This window comes from Carettochelys insculpta, chromosome 1 (genome assembly GCF_033958435.1).
Source record: "Carettochelys insculpta isolate YL-2023 chromosome 1, ASM3395843v1, whole genome shotgun sequence".
Classification (NCBI taxonomy): Eukaryota; Metazoa; Chordata; order Testudines; family Carettochelyidae; genus Carettochelys; species Carettochelys insculpta.
In genome coordinates, this window is record NC_134137.1 from 1,705,202 (window position 1) to 1,725,399 (window position 20,198).

At 50.2% G+C, this 20,198-nt stretch overlaps 1 protein-coding gene across 1 annotated transcript; it reads left to right on the top strand.

Moving 5' to 3' along the window:
* The first annotated feature begins 18,802 nt into the window (after positions 1–18,802).
* LOC142001711 (olfactory receptor 52R1-like) lies at positions 18,803–19,750 on the top strand. The gene has a single exon (XM_074977222.1). The coding sequence runs from the start codon at positions 18,803–18,805 to the stop codon at positions 19,748–19,750; it is 948 nt and encodes a 315-aa protein (XP_074833323.1).
* The last annotated feature ends 448 nt before the right edge of the window (positions 19,751–20,198 follow it).

Here is a 20,198-nt window from a genome sequence, read left to right on the forward strand (position 1 = left end):
TAGGCTATTTCGATGAATAACGTCTACACGTCCTCCAGGGCTGGCAACGTCGATGTTCAACTTCGACGTTGCTCAGCCCAACATCGAAATAGGCACAGCGAGGGAACGTCTACACGCCAAAGTAGCACACATCGAAATAAGGGAGCCAGGCACAGCTGCAGACAGGGTCACGGGGCGGACTCAACAGCAAGTCGCTCCCTTAAAGGGCCCCTCCCAGACACACTTTCATTAAACAGTGCAAGATACACAGAGCCAACAACTAGTTGCAGACCCTGTATATGCAGCACGGACCCCCAGCTGCAGCAGCAGCAGCCAGAAGCCCTGGGCTAAGGGCTGCTGCCCACGGTGACCACAGAGCCCCGCAAGGGCTGGAGAGAGAGTATCTCTCAACCCCCCAGCTGATGGCCGCCATGGAGGACCCCGCTATTTCGATGTTGCGGGACGCGGATCGTCTACACGTCCCTACTTCGATGTTGAACGTCGAAGTAGGGCGCTATTCCCATCCGCTCATGGGGTTAGCGACTTCGACGTCTCGCCGTCTAAAGTCGATTTCAACTTCGAAATAGCGCCCAACACGTGTAGACGTGACGGGCGCTATTTCGAAGTTACTGCCGCTACTTCGAAGTAGCGTGCACGTGTAGACGCAGCCGAGGGGATGGGAATAGCGCCCTACTTCGACGTTCAACATCGAAGTAGGGACGTGTAGACGATCCGCGTCCCGCAACATCGAAATAGCGGGGTCCTCCATGGCGGCCATCAGCTGGGGGGTTGAGAGATACTCTCTCTCCAGCCCTTGCGGGGCTCTGTGGTCACCGTGGGCAGCAGCCCTTAGCCCAGGGCTTCTGGCTGCTGCTGCTGCAGCTGGGGGTCCGTGCTGCATATACAGGGTCTGCAACTAGTTGTTGGCTCTGTGTATCTTGCACTGTTTAATGAAAGTGTGTCTGGGAGGGGCCCTTTAAGGGAGCGACTTGCTGTTGAGTCCGCCCCGTGACCCTGTCTGCAGCTGTGCCTGGCTCCCTTATTTCGATGTGTGCTACTTTGGCGTGTAGACGTTCCCTCGCTGTGCCTATTTCGATGTTGGGCTGAGCAACGTCGAAGTTGAACATCGACGTTGCCAGCCCTGGAGGACGTGTAGACGTTATTCATCGAAATAGCCTATTTCAATGTCGCAACATCGAAATAAGCTATTTCGAAGTTGGGTGCACGTGTAGACGTAGCCCTCATGGGTTTAGCGACTTCGACGTCTCGCCGCCTAACGTCGATTTCAACTTCGAAATAGCGCCCAACACGTGTAGACGTGACGGGCGCTATTTCGAAGTTACTGCCGCTACTTCGAAGTATCGTGCACGTGTAGACGCAGCTCATGTGTTTCAACAAATAGACTGGGCTAGTTCGGGTTGTTTTTGTAGTGACTTTGGGAAAGAGGTGCCGTAGAACCCTGGCCACCTTCCAAGCTAGGCTGGAGGCAGAGATCAGCAGCCGGAAGGCAGTGCTGGGGTAGAGGCAGAGAAACAGTAATGCTGAGGCAGCAGAGCCAGAGCTGGGCTGGAGGCAGATTAGCAGAGCTGGGGCAGAGCAGAGCAGAGCAGAACCAGGAGCTAGGGGAGCACAGACCATCTGTGTGGATGGGAAGCCAAGGCTAAGCAACAGCAAGGACTTGGGATGCCAGAGCCAGGACAGTGGAGGCTGTCGATGCCAGAAGTAACGCAGCAGCCAAGCATCATGAGCAGCTGGGGAGAGAAAGTTGTGGCCCTGGGCAGAGGCCAGCTCCTGCCCTGAGAACCTCCCGCTAGCTCTGGGACACTGGGGTCCTGGCTGGAGCCAGCAGGTCTGAGGCCTTTCTCCCATCCCCTAGTCATTGCATGTGTCCTAGTTGCTAAGACCAGTTTAAATAACTGGATAGAACAGAAATAACAAAAGAGACAGACAACCACAAAAGGCTCATGGTAACAAATTTACATATATGATAAAGAGTTGAGATCAATTATAAATTGACCTAGAGAAAAAAAAAAGATTCATAAGGGGAGGAAATACAAATAAGGAGAAAAGGAAACACCCCCTATTGAACATGTATCAAACATAGTAACAGCGGCATAATATATTGTAAAAGTGATATCCCAGCCCTGGGGCAGAAGAAGACGTCGTCCTTGGGGGGCACCAAAGTGATGGCCACCGATAATAGTGGGGAAGACGAAGGTGATGAGGACAATGATGGCTAACGCCTCTGGCTGTTCTGGAAGGTGTGGCGTGAGGTTATGGTAAGAGAATACAGATGTGCATTATCTCTCCAGCTCGTGCAGTTGGGCTGTTTGTGACTGTGTTAAACGTATGAATAAACTATATTTATAGCTGCTATCGTGTGAGTGTTGCTGCTGTGCCCCTCAGGGTTCCCATCCATAAGGTCATTAAACACTGGACCCGATGCTGGGACAAAGGACCTGTGCAGTCTGACAGTCATACCTGGACATTCATAAGTAACCTAAGGGCAGGCAGCGACCGTGACCCAGTGCAGCAGCACTCCTGGTTCCAGTTGCACTTTGCTGTATTCCCTCAATGGACGTGAGCAGGTGACAAGGCCACAGAACAGGTCAACGTAAGATGCACCTGGATTGGTTTGTGAGCAAGTGATATTGGGAGTGCCGGGGTAACTGACCGCCAGCAGCACAGGCCAAGTGGCCAGCATGGCAGCAATGGAGAAGTGTGGGCAGGCTGACAGAGAGAGACCAGTGTACTGAGTAAGACGTCTCTTTAGTTCTTCCCACCCAGCACTGGGGGCAAATTCTGTGGATGCGTCCCGTCCTGTGTATCTGCACTTCCCAAGGGTCACAGCTGTGAATAAAGTGAGTGAAGGCGACATATAAATTGCTGCACTGGGGGGATCCATGTCTCTTGGGGAGGCGTTCGGTCTCTGGAGGAGGAGGAAGGCAGCTGCAATGACTGTGCACAGCAGCTGTAGCACTGTGTCCAGGATGTCGATGTCAAAAGCCAGGAGCAAGTACTTGTTCTCCATTGTGTTGCATGAGAGGCTCTGCTTGGCTTTGGGTAGCTCCTGAGGCCTCAGCTCGTGCAGGGCAGGAGTGTTTGGGAAGGTCCCTTTAAAGAAGTGGCTCTCTGTGGGCCCTGAAAGGGCTTGGCAGCCATGCGACCTCGTCTGTGGCATCGCCGTCCCCACTCTTCGGAAAGAGTGCATGTAGCTGTGTGGCTGCTCCCTTTCAGAAGAACATAGTGGTCATTCGAAAGGGTGGAATGAACCTTCGCTCTTCTTTTGCTGTGTAGTTACACGCTTTCGAAAGGCTAGATTTTGATAGCTGTCATTCGATTTTTACCCTTTTGAAAGAGAGCTCCTGTGTAGACACAGCTTTAGAGGCCCAGAAGAATAAGTGTGGAGTTGGCGAAATAGGTTTTAAGAATCTCTCACCTGAATAGGGGACTGTTGGACTCGGTGTTTTGAGATAGCTGGAAAATCTCTGGATTTGTTTCTGTGGTTCTGATTGGCCAGCGGGGCTGTCAGCGGTACTTTTGTGGCTGGTATGATGTGCCTTAGTGAGAAGGAAATCCCAGCCTGGGGCTGTAAGTGGCCCGGTTTTAAGCAAAGAGACCCTGAATTGATTTTCTTAGCTGTACCCAGAAACCCCATCCTAATATACCAGGTAAATCCATGTAGCTGACTGAAATCCACCTTACAGATCTCCCACGGGGTCACTGCAGAGTAAGAGAGGGGCAGACATACACCCAGGCAGAGGAGCGTACATTAGGTGAGGGACATCCCATAACGCTCTGATGAACCCATCTGTCAGGGCAAGGCAAAATGCTGAGTGCCCCAAACAGGACCCTACTCCATGTGTAAATCTCTGACAGCTATTAAAGGCGTGAACTCTGAAGGAAACATTTCTCACACTCAATGAATTGCCAGGGTTACTCTCCTACATGGATTCTCTGATGCCTGAAGCAGGATACGATGACAGGGGAGTCTGAGGAATAGCTGCGGAGCCCAGGCTGGGGGGAAGTATCACTGGGTTTGTTAGGTTTTTTTCCTCCAAATAGGCCATACCCTGAGCAAACTGAATCAAATAATCTTACCAGTGCATCAGGGAGACAGCGAATGTTGAGAGGGAAGAATAGTGTCAGGGCTGCTTTCCCACTCTGACACTCCCAGTGCAGAAAGTCGGGGCCAGCAAAATGTTAAAAATACTTTGCCTCTAGAGGGTCTGTTTGGAAAAGGTCCCCAAGGTCACAGATTCCCTGACCCTGGGGGTAGTTGCCACCACCAACCAAGTGAGAAAAATCCCCTTTAACCGGGGAAGACACAGTTGGGATGTCAAGCTCTTCAACCTTCCCTATGAAAGACCTTGGAAACAAAGAGCTGTAATCTGACCTTTCAATCTAAGGCATGAATATACACAGTCCCTTCTCTAGTACACAGGAGTCAGATCATGGCCATAGCGAGTAATTTATTCACAAAGCAAGAGAAAACTACTCAAAATCTTCCAGTTGCAGCACAGTGAATTATTTCCGTGGGATTCAGCTTAGAAGTTACAGAGTACAGGGGAAAGGATCAAATGATTTACCAGAGCACCTCCATACCAAGGCCCAAAATAAAAATAACCTGACCATGTCTAACTAACATTTCTATTCTACTTACATACACATGTGATAATAATGAGACATCCAGGAGCTTTACTGGATTCATTCATTCATTCTGGTCTCTCCCTGCTCCACTCACAGACCCAGACAAAGACCCCTCAGACTGCAATTGTTCTCCATAGAAATGAATCTCTCTACTGCCCGTGGGCTTACCTGACTGCCCCCCGCAGACAGTTGTCTCTAAAGGTAACTCTTTCCCTGCATTCATTCATGACAGATGGGTTCACCCTGATGGCACTGGGAAGCGGTGAGTGAAGCTACTACCCTTTAGCCATAAGGGCAGAGCTGTATCTGAGGGAGGGTTTCCAACTCCCAGGCAGTGGCAGCCAAGTTTTTATGGGGTGCTGATGGTCATGGCACCTGGATGGGCAGGCGGCCCAGGCAGCTCTGTGTTGGGAGGGAACTATCAGCGGAGAAGAGCTGGTCAGCTTTGGCCAGCACAGCCCAGGAAGGTAGGGCAGAGCCAGTCACTGACTGGTGATCGGGTGAGAGGACTGGAGGAGGAGAAGGTGGCCCAGATCCTGGGTAGAAGTTTCTGGGGAAAGAGGATCTGTAATCAGCATTATATAGTGGGATTCCTGACACGCCTTTTCTTTCTGGCAGCCAGGCCTGTTCCGATCCCTGTTCAGAGAAAGCAACGGAGACCAAAGAGAGACCCAGAGAAGACAACAACCCAACAGCCGATCAGCATCACAGATCACACAGCCACATGGACCCTAGTTCTGTACAAGACCTCATGACAAGGGATGGGCATGGGCTGAGACTTCATGGAGGAGTGCACGCAACAAACTATACTCCGCAGACAACAACCCTGGAGCAGGAAGGTTTCTTAGCAAGGACAAAAGCCTTGTGGCTGGGAGAAAAGGGTGGATGTGGTGTAGGCCTTGTGATACAGCCTTGCATGGCATTCTCTTGAACAAACTAGAGAAATAAACCTAGATGGAGCTAGTGTTCTGTGGGTGAATACCCGGGTGCATTGTTGTTCACAGGGAGTACTTATCAATAGAAGGACATAACAGGTGGAAATCCACAGGGATCAATTCTGTTTTTTTTTTCTGTTCAACATTTTCATTAAAGATTTAGATATTAACACAGACAGCACACTTATAAAGTTTGAGAATGATGCCATGCTGGGAGGGTCAGCAAGAGCTTTGGAGGACACTATTATGATGCAAAATGATCTGGAAGCTGAAGAAATGGTCTGAGGAAAATTGGACAAAATCAATAGGACAAATGCAGTGTATGCCACTTAGGAAGGAACAAACATTTGAAAACACACCAAATCAGAAAATACTACCCAGGAGGGAGTACTGTGGAAAGTGACCTGGGTAGTAAGGGACTGCAAGCTAAATATGAGTCAACAGCGTGACACTCTCACAGAAAAGCAAACATCATTCTGAGATGTGTTAACAGGAATGTTGTAAGTAAGGTATGAGAAATAATACTTTTCTTTATTCTGATCTGATTAACCCTCATCGAGGCTCTGTCTACACCAGAGCGCACCTTCACAGTAGCGTCTTTCAAAGTAGAGACATCAGAAGATGCTACTTCAATGCACAGTGTCTACATATGTGCCAGGGCTGGCTCCATCGAAGTGCAACATCAAAATAGCGACTCGGCACGTTGAAAGGAGCTGCCCTGGATGTGGAAAGGGAGCATCCACACATTCAGGCTCCCCATTTGGAAATAAGGGGCCAGGGAATATTGTGGTCAGGGTCACAGGGCGGACAAGCCCTTCCATGGCTGCAGCAAGCCATGCCCCTAAAGGGCCGCTCCCAAGCACCCTCAGCCTGCACAGCACGAGCCTGGCAGAGTTGACACAAACCCCGCAGATGCAGTGCCCACAGGAATGGACACAGAACAGCAGCAGCAGCAGCTTGATGTCCAGCTGGCCGCTACCAGCGGAGCGGTCACCCTGCCAGGCGCAGCATGGGCAGCTGCTCACCAGCTCCGAGAAAGGGAAATGGTCTGAAGTAAATTGGACAAAATTTGCAGTTCAAAATTCACCCCGGGGCAGAAGGGGACACCCCAAACCATCGGGTGTCCCTCCGGCTCTGGAGCCACCCCAGCGGCTCCGAGTGGTGGAAGCGACTCATCATGGGGAAGTGGGACAACAACGAGTGGCTCTGGAATTTCCAGATGAAGCGGCAGAGCTTCCTGGAGATCCGCCTGTGTCTGCGCATTTGTTTGATTTTGCAGACAGGGGCAGTTTGAATAGCTGCCTGTGTGCCTGAGCATCTGCTCTGCAGAGAGGGGCCGTTGGAAAGCGTGTTTGGCATTTTGGCAAGTTTGCAAGGTGTGAATTGGGAGAGCTTCCTTCCAGGTGGGCCTTCAAGGGCTGATTAGATTGGAGGCAAAGGCTCTGAGTTGGGCCTAACCAGCCAGCAGCTCTATAAGAAGGCAGCCCCAGCGAACCCCGTGAGCAGTGAACAGCAGCAGCTAATGGGGAGTCTGCCTGGGAGTTCGCCTTTGGGAGGAGCCCCATAACGCTTCTCCTTTTCTTATATGGTTTTTCTCTTGCACCCTTCAAGGCAGCACTAGAAACAAATAAGGAATCTCTGAAAAGGGAAAAATTGGACAGTGACATGGTTGGTGAGAGGTCTGTTGTTGTGACCTGCATGGCAAGTGTCATGTTTGTCTTCCTCCTGGACGACAGAAAGGATTTTCTATGTACCAAGTGCAAGCTGGTAGCCTTTTCAGAAAAGAAGGTGAAAGGACTTGAGGTGCAAATATCAACCCTCAGGTCCATCAGAGAAGGTGAAGACTTTCTGGATAGAAGGCAGCATATAATACTGCAGGAACAGCCAGCTGTTCAAAACATGGAACAGAATTGGAAGCATGTTACCTCCAGGAGGAGAAAATCAGTTCAGGTCTCTCCAGTACCCATGGAGTTAAGTAACCGCTTATAGCCCCTCTGCACAGGTGATGTGGTGGAGGTAGCTGGGGCTGATACCTCACAGGGAATGGAGCAGAAGGAGACACCACGGTTTCTAAGGCATGGGATGCGCAGTCCTAGGGATGGGAGGTGTATGAGCACCCCCCCAAGAGAAAAAGACAGGTAGTGGTGGTCGGGTACTTCCTCCTAAGAGGGACGGAGTCATCCATCTGCCTTCCAGACCTAGAATCCTGGCAAGTTTGCTGCTTGCCTGAGCTAGAAGCCAGGATATTACAGAGTCACTGCTGAAAATTGTTAAACCTGTAGAGTATTACCCCTTCCTACTTCTCCGTGTAGGAACCAATGATACAACTAAGAGTAACTCTGAAGAGATCACAACGGATTATGTAACTCTAAGAAAGAAGATCAAGGAATACAGCACAAGTGGCGTTCTTGTCTCTCCTCCCTGTGGAAGGAAGGGGTCTGCGTAGGGACTGTCGAATCACAGAGGTAAATGTATGGTTGCGTAGGTGGTGCAGCAGGGAAGGATTTGGTTTGTTTGACATGGGATTCTGTTTGTGAACAGGGATAGTGGGAAGAGATGGGATCCACCTCACAAAGAGAGGAAAGAGCATCTTTGCGGACAGGCTTGCAAACCTAGCGAGGAGGGCTTTAAACTAGGTTCGTCGTGGGAAAGTGACACTTCAGGGCTTGTAAGTGGGGAAGGAGGAGGGAACAATCAAGTGGGTTTCCTGGGTGAAGAGGAGAAAGTGAGCCAATCAGCCCCTTCTCTAAGATGCTTGTACACTAATGCCAGAAGCCTGGGGAACAAACAGGGAGAATTAGAGGCCCTGGCACAGTCACACAAGTATGAGGTGGTTGGAATAACGGAGACTTGGTGGGACGATTCACATAACTGGAGCACGACCATGGATGATTATAAATTGTTCAGGAAGGACAGGCAGGGGAGAAAAGGAGGAGGAGTTGTGCTCTATGCGAGGGAGCAGTATGATTGCTCAGAGCTCCAGTATGAGGAAGGAGAAAATCCAGCTGAGTGTCTTTGGGTTAAGCTTAGAGGTGGAGGTAACAGAGGTGATGTTGTAGTTGGTGTCTGTTATAGACCACCAGATCAGGGAGGGGAGATAGATGAGGCTTTCTTCAGGCAGCTTAGTGAAGCTTCCAAATCACAGGCCCTGGTTCTCATGGGAGACTTTAATCATCCGGACATTTGTTGGGAGACCAATACAGCAGCACACAGACAATCCAGGAAGTTTTTGGAGAATGTTGGGAATAACTTCTTGGTACAAATGCTGAAGGAACCAACCAGGGGCCGTGCGCAACTTGACCTGCTGCTCACAAACAGGGAAGAACTAGTAGGAGAAATAGAAGTGAGTAGAAACCTGGGCTGCAGTGACCATGAGATCGTAGATTTCAGGATCCGGACGAAAGGAAGAAAGGTGAGGAGTAACATGAAGACCTTTGATTTCAAAACAGCAGACTTTGACTCCCTGAGAGAACTGATGAGCAGGATCCTTTGGGAAACAAAGATGAAGGGGAAAAGAGTTCAAGAGAACTAGCAATATTTTAAAGAAGTCTTACTGAAGGCACAGGAACAAACCATCCTGCTGCATAGTAAAAAGTGCAAACATGGTAGGCAACCAGCTTGGCTTAACAGGAAAATCCTTAGTCAGCTAAAACTCAAAAAGGAGCCATATAAGAAATGGAAACATGGACAGTTGACTAAGGAGGACTATAAACATATGGCTGGAGAATGCCGGGCAGTAATCAGGAAAGCGAAAGCACAATTGGAACTGCAGCTGTCAAGGGATGTGAAGAGTAACAAGAAGGGTTTCTACAGGCATGATAACAATAAACGGGTTATCAGAGAAGGTGTGGGGCCACTACTGGATGAGTGAGGTAACCTAGTGACAGATGATGCAGGAAAAGCTGAAGTACCCAATGCTTTTTTTGCCTCAGTCTTCATGGACAAAGTCGACTTCCACAAGATGGTCCTAGATGATGCAGTACGGGAAGGTGGAGGGCAGCCATCTGTGGGCAAGGAACAAGTTCTGAGCTATCTAGAAAAACTAGACGTACATAAGTCCATGGGTCTGGATTTAATGCAACCGAGGGTACTGAGGGAATTGGCAGAGGTCATTGCTGAACTTTTGGCCATTATCCTTGAAGACTCTTGGAGATCGGGGGAGATTCTGGATGACTGGAAAAAGGCAAACGTAGCGCCCATCTTTAAAAAAGGAAAGAAGGACAATCCAGGGAAGTATAGACCAGTCAGCCTTACCTCAATCCCTGAGAAAATAATGGAGGGAATCCTCAAGGAATCCATTTTGGAGCACTTGGAAGAGGGGAAAGTGATCAAAAGTAGCCAACATGGATTCACCAGGGGCAAGTCCTGACTCACCAATCTGATCAGCTTCTATGACGACATAACAAGCTCTGTGGACATGAGGAAGTCGGTGGATGTGATATACCTTGACTTCAGCAAGGCTTTGGATACGGCCTCCCACAACATTCTTGTCCATAAGTTAAGGAAATATGGATTGGACCCTTGGACTGTAAGATGGATAGAAAGCTGGCTTGATGGTCGGCCCCAATGGGTACTGATCAATGGCTCACTATGTGGATGGTGGTGGGTTTCAAGCGGAGTGCCGCAAGGCTCATTTCTGGGGCCGCTGTTGTTAAACATCGTTCTTAATGACCTGGATGAGGGACTGGGTTGCACCCTCAGCAAGTTCGCGGATGACTCAAAACTAGGGGGAGAGGTAGATACGTTGGAGGGTCAAGAGAGAATCCAGAGTGAGCTAGATAAATTGGAGGACTGGGCCAAAAGAAATCTGATGCGGTTCAGTAAGGAGAAGTGTAGAGTCCTGCACCTGGGGCGGAAGAATCCCAAGCGTTGTTATAGGCTGGGGACCGACTGGCTCAGCACCAGTATGATGGAAAGGAACCTAGGGGTTTTGGTGGATGAAAGGCTGGATATGAGTAAACAATGTGCCCTTGTAGCCAAGAAGGCTAACGGCATACTGAGGTGCATTAGGAGGAGTATTTCAAGCAGATCTAGAGAAGTAGTTATTCCACTCTCTTTGACACTGGTGAGACTACATCTTGAATATTGTGTTTAGTTTTGGGCCCCCCCAGTGTAAAAAGGATGTGGATTTGCTACAGCAGGTTCAGCAGAGGGCAACAAAAATGGTTAAGGAACTGGAGCACGAGACCTATAAGGATAGGCTGAGGGATTTTGGGCTAGTTTAGTTTACAGAAGAGAAGATTTAGAGGTGATTTAATAGCAGCCTTCAACTTCCTGAAGGGGAGCTCTAAAAAGGAGGATGAGAAACTGTTCTCAGCAATGTCAGATGGCAGAACAAGGAGTACTGGTCTGAAGAGGGTGGGGTGTAGGTTATATATTAAGTAAAACTACTTCACCAGGAGGGTGATGATGCATTGGAATGCACTGCAAGAAAGGTGGTGGATTCTCCATCCCTCAAGTTTTCTAATTCCCAGCTTGACAAGGTCCTGGCTGGGATGACTTAGTGGGGGTTGGTCCTGCTTGAAGCGGGGGGCTGGACTAGACGACCTCCTGAGGTCCCTTCCAGTCCTATGATTCTGTGATGCAGTGGCTGACCCCAACCCTGAGACACCAGGATACATGGATGCCACACACCCTCTCTGCCGAGAAGAGGATTATGATAGCTGTCTGGAAGCTGTCCACTTCAGGTAGTCACCGCTCTGTGGGACACCAACTGGGTATGGGCAAGGCCACAGTTGGGGATGTCATCATAGCGGGAAGGAGGCCTGGGAATGAACCCACTGGAGGGGGTGGGGGACCAAGGGTGGGGGCCTGGGGCTGGGGTGGGCAGAGCAACCCCTCCCCACACCTACACGGGTGCCTATGTCATCTGCCTGCAGGTGGTCTGTGCCCTGAAAGCCCTTCTCCTGCAGAGGGTCATCTGCACCAGTGACATGGACGCAGCCATTGTGGGCTTCGCTGCACTGGGGTTGCTAAATTGCTTTGGGGCCCTTGATGGGACCAACATCCCAATCCGGGCCACAGAGCACAGTGGGGACCATACATAAACTGGAAGGGCTTCTACTTTGTGGTCCTGCAGGTCATGGTGGACAGCCAGGGCCAGTTCCAGGACATATACATGGGCTGGCCTGGCTGCTCATATGACACACAAGTCTTCTGCAACCTGGCCATGTGTCACTGGCTGGAGGAAGGGACTACATTCCCTAAAGGGAGACCCTGTTGGGGGACACCATCGTGCCCCTCTTCCTTTGGCTGATGCGGCATACCCACTCCAGCCCTGGCTCATGAGGCCGTACCTGGGTCTCCTCGCTGCCAGCCAGGAGCGCTTCAATAGCCATCTCAAACTCTCCTGCCAGGTGGTTGAGTGCACCTTTGGCCACCTGAAGGGGCTGTGGTGCTGCCTCCTCGCACTCCTGGATGTGAGCATCCTCAACACACCTGCTACACGCTCCACAACGTTGTGAAGAGTAAGAGGGAGGCAACTGTGCAAGGGTGGACAGTCAAGTCTGGCATGAGCTATCCCCAGACAGCTGCCACCCCTAGCTGCCAGACCAACCAGGCAGGGTCCCGCATCCAGGAGGCCCTGTGGCGATACTTCTAACAGGGACTCCAGTGAGCACCAGCCTGGTAACCCCTGTCCAGCATCCCACCCACTTCCCTCAACCCCCCGCATACTACCCCATCCAACAAGCACAGGGCAGACAGGGGTGTGGGAGCACAGAAAAGTGTATATATTGAGAACATGTGCGCCTTAGAATAAAACATATTTCAACCAACAGCAGTGAAGAAAACTATGTATGTGAGGGAGGTTGACTATTTACAGGACCGGGGTCATCTACTTACAGGAGAGGGCACTCGGATGAGATGGCCATTGGCCTGTCACTTCAGGGCAGGAGTAGAGGGGCACGACCCCCGCCAGCTCTGGGTATCAAAGCTTAACCCAAAGACACTCAACTAGATCAGCACCCCCTGCCCCCGGTCTGGGGTTCCCAACAGGGAACACGGTGAGATATGGCTGGTGATTGGCCTCAGACTGGTGGTCTGGCCCAACGGGCCCCTCTCCCAGGGGGTTGGCAGGTGAAGCCATGGCAGGAGGTGCAGCAGAGGGTCAGCGGGGGGGCAGCTGGGCCACCAGCTCCCAGTAGGAGGCTGCCAGGTCCCAGAAGGTGGCCATGAAGTCCCCCCATGCTGTCCGCTGCCAGGCAGCCTCCCCTTCCTCGAATTGGAGGTGTTGCTGTGCCAGTTGCACCTGGTGCCAGATAGAGGCAGCGATGTGGGGGTTCTCAGCTGGCCACCTCTGGCACCAATGGGAGTTGTTCTGTCCAGGTGCTGGGGGTTCCTCCCAGCAGTCACCATCTGATGCCTCCAAGGAGGTTTCTGGGACGATGGATTCAGCAAGAATCTCCTGGCCCTTGTACAACATGGCTGCAGAAAGAGGGGGAAAGGGAGAAAAAGTCCATGAGTACCGAGCCCTGCCCTGTGGCCCCCCTTCATCCCCCCTGGGTGCTGGTTCCCCATCCCCAGCCCCCTATTTGTGGGTTCGGTGGCTCTGTGGGCAGCCCTTTTGTGTGGTCTGGCCCACATCCCTCACCCCAGGGGTGGGGCATGGTGCTGTCCGTGGGAGTGGGTGATGACAGACACTGGCAGCCGTGTCACAATCCTGGGGCCGTGGTCCAGCAGGGCCTGGGTGGGCTGGGGTCAGCCAGGGGTTTGCGGGGTCCCCAGTCATGTATGGTGACCCTGCCCCATGACCCGAGGGTATGTGCCCTGTGGGGTATGTACCTGAGGGTTCACCACCAAGGCCAGGGGATGCCTGGCTGGAGGTGTGGGAAGGGAGTTCAATGACCAGCTTCCCCTCCTCACTGGTCCTGTCCATGCCGTGGTGCCCAGCTCCAGCTCTGGTACTGGGGGTGCGGGGCTGGCCTCTAGTCCCGGCTCCTGCTCTGTGACATGCTGGGGCTACTTGGCCATGGTGTTGAGGGTGTCCAGTGGGGAGGAGGTGTCCCAGGGGCCTAGGTTAGCCCTGAGCTGCCGGTAATAGGCGCTAGCATTCAGGAGTGCCGGCTGGGCGACCCTAGGTAGTCAGGTCTTCGGCCAGCCAAGCTAACGCAGCTGTATTCTGCTGCTTGCTCGCCATTAGGGGGAGCACCGCCTCCTCACCCCAGAGCCACAGTAGGTCATGGAATTCTGTGTCAGGATAGGAAGGTCCCCGCTTGGCTGGACCCTTGCGAGCCTTGGATGTGCTCAGAGGGGGAGTGCTGGAGCGCCTGGCTTGCTCAGGTGCTGGCCATGCTGCTCCCAGCTGTGCCGGGGATTGTGCCAAGGTGCGCAGGGACAGCATGGCTGGGTCTACACGTGCCCCTTCCTTTCGAAAGGGGCATGTTAATGAGCAGGTTCAAAAGATTCTAATGAGGTGCTGCAAGGAATATGCAGTGCCTCATTACCATAATGGCAGCTGCGGCGATTCAAAAGTGCGGCTTTCTGAATTGCGTGCTGCCCGTGGAGATGGGACCTTCTGAAAGGACCCACCCCCAAGTTTTCAAAAGCCCTTATTCTGATCTCAGATAGGAAGAAGGGCTTTTGAAAACTCGGGGGGTCCTTTCGGAAGGTCCTGCCTGCCATGGCAGACCACACTCTGTGGAAGTAGCAGGACGCAGAGAGTCTACACGCTTCCTTTTTCGATGTTAGATGTCGAAGTAGCCATTTTCTCCTTGGAACTGTGATTTCGAGATCTCTGCGCCAAACATTGATGGCAATGTTGAAATACTGCAGGGCGTGCGTAGATGCAATGTGCGTGACTTCAACCTTGTGTCTGCTGCTTCGACGTAGCCAGCCAGTGTGGACGTGTCTCTGGAGTTGTATGTGCAGTTCTGGGTGCCACATTGTAGTAAAGATGTGGACAGATAAGAGAAGGTCCACAGAGGAGCAAAAAATAAGTTCTATAAAATGTGATTTATTAGGGAAGATTGAAAGAATTTAATTTGTTTATTGTGCAAAAGCAAATACAGGGAGGTGACATGATCACCACTTTCAAGTACCTAAAAGATTAATAGAAGGAGGAGGAAAGATTTCTCCTTACCTTCTACAGAAGGACAAGAAGCAAAGGCCTCGCACTGCAGCCAGGCAAGTTTAGGTTGGAAATTAGAAAAAACAAGAAAACACCTTCTTAACTCTCAGGGCAGTTAAACTTTCAAATAAATTGCTGTAGGTTGTGGGATTCCCATCACTGGAGGTTTCTAAGAGAAATTGAGACAAACACCTGTCATGGATGATCCACTTCCTGCCTTGTCATGCCATAAGTTCAGACCTCGGCACGAGATCACATGATTCTAGGGAATGAACTTTAGATTTTAGATGACTGCTTAGGGAATTCTGCTCAGGAACAGGACCTGGCTGGGGGACCATCATTCTCTCCATGATCGTTGTCAACTCACTTCTCCCTTTCCCTCCATTTAGCTAGCTGTATAAAGGAGGAATGTTCTTCGTGACTTTCCTGTACTAAGTGTTTTCAAAATCCTTCAGTGAAAGGTGCTGCACAGTGTGATGATAGTTACTCATGAGAACTCCTGATCACTGATCCCTTAGTGAAAGCCCCGTCGGCCTGCAGAAAGTGTTGGCGTCTGCCCGTAGCCACCCTTTTGATGGTCCTTCTGTCTACTGCCTACCCATCCATCCTGGGCTGGACATTTACAGAGTGCCAGAAGCTACGGACATATTGGCATTATGTCTAATTTTCTTAGTAATCAAATATAACTTTAAAACATATTCAAATGCACAGAACAGCCAAGTCCCCTGTGGCTCAGCACAGGCCCAAGAGTTCTCATCTCTCTTTGGGAAGGTCCATTAATTGCTGTTTACTCCTAAAGCTGGATCAACACCACAGAAACACTTGTCTCCAGCCTGGTTCCATCCAGATGCTGTTTCTCCTCTAGAGGCTGAGTGATCCCCACGGGTTCTGCACAGAGGTGTACTATAAATGGTTCACACCCTGAGTCAGCTTTCTGGGAGGGCTGCTGCTGGAGACGCTGGGCTGAGAGAGCTGTGGGATACGGCTGACCGAGTGGGACTCCCAGGGAAGACACTTCCAGCTCACAATTAACAGGTACCTGTCTCTTGCTGAGGAGCTCATCTGCTCTGTAAACCCAGTGCAGTGTGGCCATGTTAGGGTACAGGTTAATTCTGTGCTTTCCTCTGCTCTGAACAGACATTAGACATCCCACAGCCCCTGCCACAGGGGATAAATTAGCTCCATTAACGTTGGCCAGTGTGTCCTTCTTTCTGTGCACCCTCACTGATCCCAAACAATGTGCTCCAGCCCTGTGATGTCCTCTGCTCCCACAGTAGCTACATTTTAATGCCACAGTGGACACTTCAGTGTGAAGGGTGTTGGCGGATGTACAATACAAGGCTGAATTCTGCGGCCGTGGCCAGTACTTTCTGAGGCTTCACTGAAGCAAAACTGCCCTGGGCGTAGGCACAGAGAAAAGGCCTCAGGAGCCAGCCGTGTGTCAATGCGCAGAGCCTGCCACCTCCTCCTCTGGCATCTCAGGCTCTGGCCGTTAACGAGGAGTGAGTGAGGTGGGGGTGTGATCTGCCTGAGTCGCTGGGGCTCCCCACTGCAAGAATTAGCAGAATTTTCAGCATCGGGATGCCCAGTGTTAGCAGTGTCTCAGCTGAGGTGCTCCGGCAGTGCCGCTGTAGTGTTTTAAGCATTACCTGGACGAGTGCCGGGCAACCCGGCCTTTTGCAGCCTAGCAGGGTAACCTGATCACAGGCTGCAAGAACATTTGTTTTCTTTTGAATATCTTTTAAAAAAGGCTTTTGTTAATTATTAACCGTTTAAGGGCTTTCTTAAAGTGTTTTAAAATGAGAGTTACAGCTAATGTACTTTTTCTTCAGCCCATGAACTCCTATCATTCTCGGTATTTTAACAAAAAAGGCTATAGTCAGTACGGTTTCCAATGATCTTTTCTTCTAATTTTCAAACATGAAGCTGTGATGGAGTGGGGGATCCGTGTGTGTGTGTGTGTGTGTGTGTCTGGGGCTCACAGAGGGTGTGGGGCTCCTACTGAGGGTAACCTGGAGAACAGGTGACACCTCTGGGCTGCAGACAAAGGGGGAGGTGGAGCCTGAGGGGTTTGAATTGGAACTGGGAGTTAGGAAGCAGTGAGTCTGGGCTGGGAGAGAGAGAGACAAAGAAGGGGGCAAGATGCCGGCTCCGTGGGCACCTCAGGGCTCCTCTCCCCAGCATGGATTGGACTGGCTGTCTCTGATTGCTGCACTGACTCCTCTGTACGACGCTGTGCCCTTTCTGCTAATAAACCTGTTCTCCTGCCGAGTGAGAGTCAATCCTGCCTGCAGACGGGGTGCAGAGCTTGGGGACCCTGAACCCCATCACACAAGCATTGATTTTTCTGTGTCAAAACAGGGCACTAGTCCAGATGTCTCCACTTCATTTCTTTTCTGTAAGATTATTGACAGCCAATTCTATTCCAAGTTCATCCTCTTTTCTGGCTCATCTTGGTTCAGTTTCCTTCAACATTCACTCAGTTGTGTCAGTATTGAGGACTGTTCTTGCTTTAGTGAATCTGGCTCTTTTCTGTTTGTTTTATGAGAATTAAAGCCATCCTAGGGATACCCTGTTTTCCCGGCACAGCCATACCTCTATCCTGCTTTAAGTTATGATAAAAGGAAGTAGTATACCAAATTTCTTGGCCCTAGCTGTTGATCAAACAGAGAAACTCTCTCTAATATGTGGTCAGACACTCCTGTTTGTGAGTCTTAGGCCCATCAAGAATGGAATTTTCCATGACTCTTTAACATCCCTTATGAGTTTTCACAACTTTGGATTTGTATTACTTGCTGTCTCTTTTTCCTTTTCCTCATGTGTAATATGTTGGTTCCCTCCTCCCACTCCCCATACGTCATTTGCTGCCTGACCTTTGCACAGAATCGGATTTTTAACACAAGCGTTACACTTGATTGACTCGTAAAGGTGACTTATTATTATTACCTAATAAGCCCATCTTAACAAACTCCCAATTTTCATTCATATTTTTGTCTAATATTTCCCCCAACCAGGTGAGCTGATCTGTAGATATTACTTGTTGGAACTGGTCTGTTTGTGCCCTTGAATGCTGTCAGTTCCAGGCTTTATTTTCCTCTCCTGTCTCATGTGATTCCCTTGTTGTTTCTTGTCCGTACTAAACAATCCCAGACTTTTCAGTACATCCATATGTGGCAGCCTTCCCCACTCCCATGGGCTGTGTCTACACTAGAAAGTTTTGTTGACAAAACTCACAGACATCCGCATTACAAATGAATTCTGTTGACAGTAACTCAACAGAATATGGCACTTGTGTTGGCAGATTTCTCTCTCTCCCCCTCGAGGCAAACCGTCTTTCTTGACAGAATCTGTCAACAGAAAGCTTGTATGGACTCTCTGGGGGGCCCTCTGTTGACAGGTTTTCTGGGACACTGAGCAGCCCTGTCTGCTGTACTTCTGGTTAGCCACTCTATCGAGAGAGCGGCCAGGCAGTCTGGCAGCTCTCTGTTGGTGGGGCAGATCAACAGAACGATCCACTTTCTTGTGTAGCCACGCTGTCGACAGGAGTTTTGTCAGAAGATATCATCCAACAATACCTTCTGTCAACAGATTACTATAGTGTAGACATAGCCGTGGAAACGGGAGTTCTGAGACACTCTAACTTCTGTGTCCTTCGTAGAGACTGGGTGACAAAAACTGGGCCCATCTCCAGAGGAGATTATTCTCCACCCCATTCCTTGGGTATCTAAACATGGTCTTTCTTTTAGCCACTGATGAGAATGAGATGGTGTTTCTGAGGTGCTATATCAGTTATGGTGTTTTCCCTGAGGTGTGTTCCCTGATGCTGCCTCTTAAGATTTGTAGCACCACAAGGTGTGGAAATCATTGACAAAGATAGGTGTGTAAATATGCAGTTGTCAGTATTAGGCTCATATGTTCACAATCCAGTTCTCTAAATGATGAAAAAGTCATTTCTGAGTTTGTGAAGAGTGACCTATCAGCTTCACCATGAGAACAGCTTCTTCTACTGCATGCAATGTTCCATGTTAACATTAACATTCTCTGTTCTTCCAGGCATTTGTACTGTGATCATTGGCCTAAATCTGAGGCACACACGGAAAGACAGGGGAATTTATGGTATGCACAGGAGACATCATTCTACATCAGATTTGGACACCTTCTTCTCTTCTCCATGTCAGATTCCAACACATCCTACTTCTCCAACCCCTCCCACTTCATCCTGCTGGGCATTCCTGGCCTAGAGGAAGCCTATGTCTGGATCTCCATCCCCTTCTGCACCATGTACGCAATAACACTCTTGGGGAACTTCATCATCCTGCTCATTGTGAAGATGGATTCGACTCTCCATGAGCCCATGTACTATTTCCTCTGCATGCTGGCCATCACCGACCAGGTCCTGTCCACATCCACCCTGCCCAAAATGCTGAGCATCTTCTGGTTCAATTCCAGGGAGATCGATTTCAACGCCTGTCTCGCCCAGCTGTACTTCATTCATTCCTTCTCAGCAATCGAGTCTGGGATATTTGTGGCCATGGCTTTTGATCGCTATGTGGCCATCTGCCATCCCCTGAGACATTCTGCCATCCTGAATAGCCACATGGTAGTCAAGATTGGCCTGGCTGTGGTGTTGCGCGGTGGTATCCTTGCATTGCCCTACCCCTTCCTGGCAAGGCATTGGCCATATTGCAGAACCAACATCATCCCCTACACACATTGTGAACACATGGATGTGGTGAAACTGGCCTGCGCTGACATCCGTGTCAGCAGTTATTATGGCCTCTTTGTGCTAATCTGTAGGATTGGTCTGGATGTGTTATTTATCACTGTGTCCTATATGCAGATCCTCAGGGCCATCTTCCGCCTCCCCACAAAGGAAGCTCGGCTCAAGACCTTTGGGACCTGCACTTCCCACATCTGTGTCATCCTAACATTTTATGTTCCAACTGTCTTTGCCTCCCTCACAGCTCGCTTTGGCCACAATGTGCCCCTGCATTTTCACATTCTTATTGCTAACATTTACCTCATGGTGCCCCCCATGCTAAACCCCATCATCTACGGAGTAAGGACCAAACAGATCCGGGACAGGCTACTCCGACTTGTTACTCAGAAAGGGACCTAGAATATTTCTCCTGGTTCTGTGCTTCTCAGACAGAGATGTTCTGGCTGGGGACATGTTGCTGAACTTCTTCCCTAGATGACTTCCTGGGCAGTCAAAAAGAGAATAAATTCTTTCCCGCTATTTCCTTCTCATTGTGATGCAGTGGGGAATTGGTCAGTTTGCAGCTCATTAACTCATAGAGCTGTCAGCTTTCTAATTATTGGAGGGGTAGCCATGTTAGTCTGGATCTGTAACAGCAACGAAGGGTCCTGTGGCACCTTATAGACTAACAGAAAAGTTTTGAGCATGAGCTTTCGTGAGCACAGACTCACTTCATCAGATGCTGGTCTTGGAAATCTGCAGGGCCAGGTATAAATAAGCCAGAGCAAGGGTGGGGATAACAAGGTTGGCTCAGTCAGCAAGGGTGAGGCTTACTACCAGCAGTTGATCTCATTGTAACTGGGCAATG